At 35.8% G+C, this 7,815-nt stretch overlaps 1 protein-coding gene across 1 annotated transcript in view; it reads left to right on the top strand.

Annotated features, from left to right (window-relative positions):
- The window catches only part of myo6a (myosin VIa), a 55,550-nt gene extending 48,034 nt beyond the window's left edge, over window positions 1-7,516 (top strand). The window contains exons 24-30 of the mRNA XM_016542604.1: window positions 209-287; window positions 993-1,153; window positions 3,819-3,857; window positions 4,199-4,237; window positions 4,883-4,986; window positions 5,621-5,752; window positions 7,179-7,516. Of these exons, the coding sequence (XP_016398090.1) occupies window positions 209-287; window positions 993-1,153; window positions 3,819-3,857; window positions 4,199-4,237; window positions 4,883-4,986; window positions 5,621-5,752; window positions 7,179-7,516 (892 nt within the window). The remainder of the gene's footprint in view (window positions 1-208; window positions 288-992; window positions 1,154-3,818; window positions 3,858-4,198; window positions 4,238-4,882; window positions 4,987-5,620; window positions 5,753-7,178) is intronic.
- Window positions 7,517-7,815: the final 299 nt, after the last annotated feature.

The raw sequence follows: 7,815 nt of genomic DNA, 5'->3' as shown, positions 1-7,815 counted from the left end.
ATGTTCTTTTTTTTGTTTGCCAAATAACCCTGTGTATGTGTCCGCCCCCGGAAAAAAGTTCAGGCTCAGGATTTTTTTTTTTGCTTTAACCCCTGGATAACTAATTTCACTTAGAGATACAGCACAATGTGGAAGAAAAGATCTGTCACTAACTCTGACGTTATTGTCTCCAGCTCTGCTGAAGCTTCTATGTGTCTGTCTGTTTTAGGAAAGCCGGGATGGAGTTGAAGAGGAAGCAGGAAGAAGAAGAGCGCAAGAAAAGAGAGGAGGAGGAGAGGAGACTGCAGGTGACCTCAGCTTTATACGTCACATTATTTCTTCTGCATTTTCCCTTCATGTTCATCCCTTAGCAGGGTCTAAAATGAACCTTTAGTCACACCTGCCGATAGGTGAGAATTTCCTGGCCAGGAATGTTTCTTAACAGCTGTGTATTTTGGGAAAAAAAGTGTTTTTGCACCTGTGAGAAGAAGATAGACGTTGTTTCCTTACATACTGTATGGACCTTTTTGCAGGTTTCTCAGCAGCGGAAGTCGTCATAGTTGGGTTAACTTCGAGAGCAGTGAGTGGGAGAGTACCACAAATATATTTTTTGCATTCCCATTTGCTCAAATAGCAAAAGAAAAACTCCACGATAGTGTTCCCACGACTTTCAAAAAAGGAAATAAACTGAGACAAACTGATAACGGCAGTCAGAAGAGAGAGCGATGTCAAATTTACCATCCCTCCCATAGACGCTGCATTAGCGTTAACTGTTTTTTTGTAATTTGATGTAAAGGTGATATAATACAAAGTATAGTTTTATAAAGTTTACATAATTTGTTTACGATGGATTTACGATGCTGATGACCGTTAAACACAGTCTTGTGAAAAGGGTCAATTATAACAGCTGTTTGAAAACATAAGTGCTGCTTGCGTTTTTTTGTGCCGAACACTTGTGTTGGTAGCAGCTGATTGGTTGATATGTGACGAGTGTCTCTGCTGGCGTGTTTTAGGAGGAGATGGAGCTGCAGCTGCAGGCGGAGAGGGAGCAGGAGACGGCCCGACAGCCCGTCCTGGAGCAAGAGCGGCGAGACCGAGAGCTGGCCCTGCGGATCGCTCGGAGCGAGGCTGAGCTCATCCCAGAGGAGACGCCCGTGGAAGCCGGACTGCGCAGGTATTTGTGTCCCTCTGAACGCCGCTGCCAAGCAAATGGCATACCTTCAGGCTGATGATACACAGGGCAACTTTTTGAGCAATTTTGCCGGGCAATTTTTTTTTGAGCAGTGCTGCTTGGGCACTTTCCCACTGAGAATGGGTAACAAATTTCTATCTGGATACTTTAGATCGGTCGTGGGCCCTGTGTCTCACCTGGTTTCCCATAACTAAAGTTGCCCGGCAACATTGCTCGAAAAGTTGCCCCGTGTATCATCAGCCTCAGATGTTTACCCTGCACACCCTACAGTTAAACATGCCTCATAGAGCAATCTTACATCATAATGACTCCAGTGGGCTGAGGAAAAAAAAGGCATTGTACAAATTAGAGCTGTCAAAATGGCAAAAAAAAAACTAAATTTGAATTTTGCACTTAAATATTAGCAATATTCGAATTATAATCTAATTTAAAAGGCATAATTACAGTTAGGGGGAAAAAGCTTTTGGCTTCTCTCCTGAGGCCACTAGAGGGCCCGACAGCCCAAGCAAAATATTACTAATGCACGTTTATTAAAGCTAGGGTTGCACGATAAATCGCATGCGATGATGATGCGCATCTCGTCAGTAAAGCCAGTTCTGTGATTAGTAGTAAATCTCCATCACGTGCTTTCAGATGAAGCGGCATTTAATACACAGAGCCGTAGATCACTGACAAGCTACGCAATATCGCGTTCATAATCGAAGGCGATTCATCTGTTCTGCGATAATGAATGCGATATTGTGTAGCTTGTCAGTGATCCACGGCTCTGTGCAGTAAATGCCGCTTCATCTGAAAACACGTGCTGGAGATTTACTACTAATCACAGAACCGGCTTTACTGACGAGATGTGCATGATCATCGCATGAGATTTATCGTGCAGCCCTAATTAAAGCAATAAAATAACACGACTATTTTTAAAAAAGCGCGTAATGTTTAAAATAATGTTTATAAACCAAATATAATTAATTAAGTTGCTTAAACAATTAGAAACAAAACGGCACCTTGTACATATGTGTAGTTTAATACAAAGGACCGAAAACCAATAACAAAGAGTACTTTTTATATTTAAAAATATGAGATGCAGTGGGATGGGGAAAAAACCGCCATAAAGTTTTGAGACATGTTTGTAAAAGTTGAACTTTTACATGGCTTTCTAAACATGTGACTCTCTTGTGCGAGACGCGAGTGCAACAGTGATAGATGTCCCTCTAGAAAATGTGATACATATGTGTTCTGTGTGAACGGCTTGGATTAAGTTTTGCCATAAAAAAGATCTTCTTCAATTGATGTTCTGTTTTCCCGCAGTATTTTGAATGAACAACCAGCATCGCTGAACTGGATAGGCTAACAAAACATTCAAATGCAACGACACTTACATCGTTGTCGCATCATGTGTGCCATTGATAAGGCTGTCTGACGCACACCTAAAATGTGGATTTTTATTTTAAATTCAACAAATATTCGAAATTCGAATTTTTATTTGACAGCCCTAGTACAAATGAATTACAATACATGTACCGTTACACATTCATTTATATGTTAGAGTGTTTCTTGTCATGCAAACAGTCAATCATACAGCTGCAGGTTAAAGGAATGTGCTCAATGCACAGGGGTTCAATGCAAGTTTAACTTAAAACCACATATGTGACCCTGGATCACAAGTCTTAAGTGTCAATTTTTCGAAATTGAGATTTATACATCATCTTAAAGCTGAATAAATAAACTTTCCATTGATGTGTGGTTTGTTATGATAGGACAATATTTGGCCGAGATAATCCTAATGATTTTTGGCATAAAAGAAAAATCGATAATTTTGACCCGTACAATGTATTTTTGGCTATTGCTACAATTATACCCCAGCGACTTAAGACTGCTTTTGTGCTCCAGGGTCACATATACAGTGCAACCAGATAACAAGTTTTGCTCAAATAATAAAAATCTTTACTAAAGAATTAATGTAAATTGATCAAAAGTTACCATAAAGACAATTATGTTTCAAAAGATTTGCATTTCAAATAAATGCTATTCTTTTGAACGGTGTATTCATGAAAGAAAATGTATTAAACTATTAGGCGTAGTTTTCAAAAAAAAAATTTTTATAGCACATTATTTATTTGGTAACCCTTTTACAATAAGCTGCCATTTGTTAACATTAGTTAATGTATTAACTAACATGAATGAATAATGAACAATACATTTATTACTCTATTTATTCATCTGTGTTAATGTTACTTAATAAAAATACTGTCATTCATTGTTTGTTCATGTTAGTTCACAGGGCATTAACTAATATTAACAAACACAACTTTGATTTTAATAATGCATTAGTAAATGCTAAAATTAACATTAACTAAGATGAACAAATGCTATAGAAGTGTTGTTCATTCTTAGTTAATATTAACTAATGTTGTTAACTAATGAACCTTATTGTAAAGTGTTACCATTTATTTTTATAGCTTAATAAGCTTGAGTATATCAAAGGTCAAGCATAATTAGATTTCTCATGCTTTGACCCCTTTCCTGTGTCTTGAACATGGAACATTCTTAGAAAGCGTTAATGGTGGTGGGATTTAGTTTAATTACCGGCGGAGACTTTGATTAGTTTCTCCGTCACTCTATTTAATGCTCTTCCTGTCTGTTTTTACAGTGTTGCACCACCACCACAAAAACTCAAGAGCTTGACCATGTAGGTTACATTTTTTACTGTCTCCCATTTAAATCTTTATTCTTTGCTGATCATTTCTAGTTTAGTTTAAAAGCAGCTTTTGTCAACTTTTTCCATTAAGCACCATGGGTGCAGCTTATGTCGAGTGTTTAAAATCATAGGTTGAAATCAGAGCCATTGCAGTCTCAGCAGACAATCACCAGAATCATGACATTCAGGCATATTTACGTCAAAACAGTAACTATGTGGCAGTTTATATTGGATCCTGTTTAGTCAAATGCACAAATGGAAAATCCTATGAGCAGTTTACTGATGACGTCATATGCTAACATGTACCATGGTCCAATAATCATGTCCTTTAGGGAGGAAATGGCCAAGGAAATGTCTGATCTTCTGGCTCGGTGGGTAGAAGGGTTTGTTGTTGGCACTACAGATATACACAACCAAAAATCAAAACATTATCCACTGAAATGAAAACAAAATGACCTTGTTGAAGTCTGAAACTGCATAAAATTTGAATCATTCTGATCATACTCATAGTCCAATCACAATATTTCAGTAATTTCACACAATATTTTGTAAATCAAAATGAATCCAGAGTTACATGTTCTTTTATTATTACTTCTGTCTGTGAATTAATGTTCCTTCCTTGTAATTTATTAAATGCTGATTTGTCCTTTTTTTCTTTCTCTGAAATTGATTTCCTGTTATTGCTGTTGTGTAAACCTTTCTTTTCTTCGACGGATCTCTGATACCATCTGTGTTTCGCAATTAAATGTAGACATTTTTGTAGCAATATTTAAATAATATTGTTTATTAATTAGCATGTGCTTGATTTAGTTTTAAAAATTAAGGGGTTTTGTAATTTTGATTAATTGCATGTAGTGATAATCTGTCTTTTTACATTTTAATTGGTATGTTGAGATCCTTGTTGTTTTTGTACCTGGCAGCTTCTCAAATGAGCAAGAGTCCAAAAAGAGTCAGATCAGTAGGAAATTGTATCTGTTGTGTAACTGTATATGTTTATGTGTTTTCTGTGGATTCAGAGGTCCACAGGTGACTGCCACAAATGCTCAAGCTGATGTGAAGAAATATGAACTCAGCAAGTGGAAATATGCTGAATTACGGGACGCCATCAATACATCCTGTGGTAAGAAAGTTGTTTTCATGACTGCATATGAATATGACATAGATTTGTGTTTTATGTTTGTTTGCTTTTTTACTTATGTTTATGACAGTATACAGCAGTCCAAGAGTCCAAACCACACATGAAATTGCTTCAATTTGCATTTTTATCCAATTTAACACAGATATTTGCTTTACAAATTATATTTTAAATCCTGATGATCATGTGATCCATTACTTGAAGTTTCAAACAATGTCTTGTGTGCTTCAGCGTAAGAAAGACAAAGTCACAAACCCCATGTCACAAATTTGCTTTGCATTCTTAAAATCTGAAAGTTCCATTTTAGATTTTAGCTTTTGTTTTAAATGTTACAAATTATGAAAACTTTTTTGATTTCCACATAATTTTTTATGCTTATGAACCAGAAACATAGCATATAATCTGCTTGTCTTTTGTTACTTATCTTAAAATCTGAAAGTTCCATTTTAGATTTTAGCTTTTGTTTTAAATGTTACAAATTATGAAAACTTTTTTGATTTCACATTATCACATTATCACATTATCTGCTTGAAATGAACTTAATTCTGTATTGATGGGTAAAAATGTGAATGTCTGTTTTGTTTCAGTTTCCAACTTTCTTTTTACAATATCCATCTAGATATCGAGTTGTTATCTGCGTGTCGTGAGGAGTTTCACCGCAGACTGAAGGTCTATCACGCGTGGAAGTCAAAGAACAAGAAACGCAACACTCAGGATGAGCAGAGAGCACCAAAAGCCATCACAGACTATGGTAAGAAAAATCCCACTGGAGACCTCCTTTAAAAACTGAGATCGGCCGGATCTAGAGTTAGGAGGAAATGCAAATTAGATATTGTAGACAGAAATAATTTTTGTGTGGGTTTGTTTTTAATAGTTGACATAATTGGAAGCCAAGGCTTCATAGGTGAGTAAAGCCAAAAAATAAACCAACAGCTGACTAACTCCCCAAAACATAACTAAATGACCTAATGAAATGCAAAGAGAAAAAAATCCAATATTTAGCCTAACTCACTCACTTAACTAAGCCAATAGAAAACAATATTTACAATAAACAAAATATCCCTTTTCCTGCTGCTTTCCTAACTATTTTATATATATATTTAATGTTTTTGAAAGCAGAATCTTATGCTTACCAAAGCTAGATTTACTTGACCACAAATGCAGTAGAAACAGTCATATTATGAAATATTATTATAATTGAAAATAAATGTTTTTTACGAGGGCTTTTTAGTGCCACGTTAAAAAATAAAAAATCTTAAGATTACGAGATTAAAGTCGTAATATTTCGAGAATAAAGTCGAAATTACGAGAATGAAGTCGAAATATTTCGAGAATGAAGTCGAAATATTTCGAGAATAAAGTCGAAATGTTTTGAGAATAAAGTCAAAATGTTTAGAGAATTTAAAATTAAATTGAATTTATAATTAAAATAATGTCTCATTATTGTAATCGGAAAGACTCACATGCCGCTTAAACTGAAGCGAATACAGCGATCTGTCACGCCACATTAAAGAGCGTGAAAAAAACACATTATTGTAATATATTGTTTGTATTTCGCTATAAAACTGACAGATTTTGAAAGCTGAGACTTTGGAAAATCTCCCGGTGCTCCCAATCCGGGCCATTTGCATGTGCAAAAGGCTAGAATATACTCTCAAAATATTATAACTTTAATCTTTATTCTCGAAACATTTCGACTTTATTCTCGTAATATTTCGACTTTATTCTCATAATTTCGACTTTATTCTCGAAATATTACGACTTTAATCTCGTAATTTTAAGATTTTTTATTTTTTTAACGTGGCACTAAAACGCCGTCATAGATTTCTATGTGAATATCTGTTAAAATGTAATTTATTGCTGTGATCAAAGCCGAATTTTCAGCATCATTTCTCCAGTCTTTAGTGTCACATGATCCTTCAGAAATCATTCTAAAATGCTGATTTGATAAAAAAAAAAAAAACAAACATTATTTTCATCAATGTTGAAAACAGTTGTGCTGCTTAAAATTTTTGTGGAAATTGTGATACTTTTTTTTGGTTTCTTTAATAGTTGAATAATATAAGTTTTGCTATGGCTGGTTGGCGCCAGACTTTAGACTCTGGAGATGTTTTTTGTAACACTATTAACACACACACTATTAATGCTATTGTTGTCATCCCATTGTCCTCCTCCAGCCCAGCAGAACCCGGTTGTGCCTGTCCTGCCCCGGCAGCAAGAGATCGTCATGAACAGACAGCAACGCTTCTTTCGCATTCCCTTCATCCGACCAGGAGACCAATACAAAGACCCTCAGAACAAGAAAGGATGGTGGTATGCACACTTTGATGGGCCTTGGATTGCCAGACAGATGGAGCTGCACCCGGATAAACACCCCATTCTGCTGGTGGCAGGTCTGATTCACTTTCACTGTCATCTTTTTCTCTCATTTGGAGATGTCGGTTCATTGCCTTACCTCACTTTAATTTCTCACAGCATTACATTTGCTCTTGAGAGAAGCTGTTGGTGTCAGTGAATTGTGTTTCTGATAGAGATACTCAGTACATTGGTAACTGCATCAGTTTTTCCAAAATTGTAAAATAATGAGATCGGTGGAGAGCAGCATCACTCATTACATCACTACTTTTTGGCTGAATTGTTTTACAGTATATGCCAACCTTTACAGCCAAGTGTATTGAGGAAAGTCTTTCAGATCAATCTCAGCATTTTGTATTAACAAATAATTTTATTTAATATAGTAATGTGTAGTTAAAGGTAACTGTTCATCAGTTTTAGGTGAATTAAAATAGGCTGTGTTCACACTACAAGCGTTAG

This window comes from Sinocyclocheilus rhinocerous, unplaced genomic scaffold (assembly GCF_001515625.1).
Source record: "Sinocyclocheilus rhinocerous isolate Xijiao unplaced genomic scaffold, SAMN03320098_v1.1 scaffold819, whole genome shotgun sequence".
NCBI classification, from domain to species: Eukaryota; Metazoa; Chordata; class Actinopteri; order Cypriniformes; family Cyprinidae; genus Sinocyclocheilus; species Sinocyclocheilus rhinocerous.
This window is presented reverse-complemented; position numbering and strand designations above follow the sequence as displayed.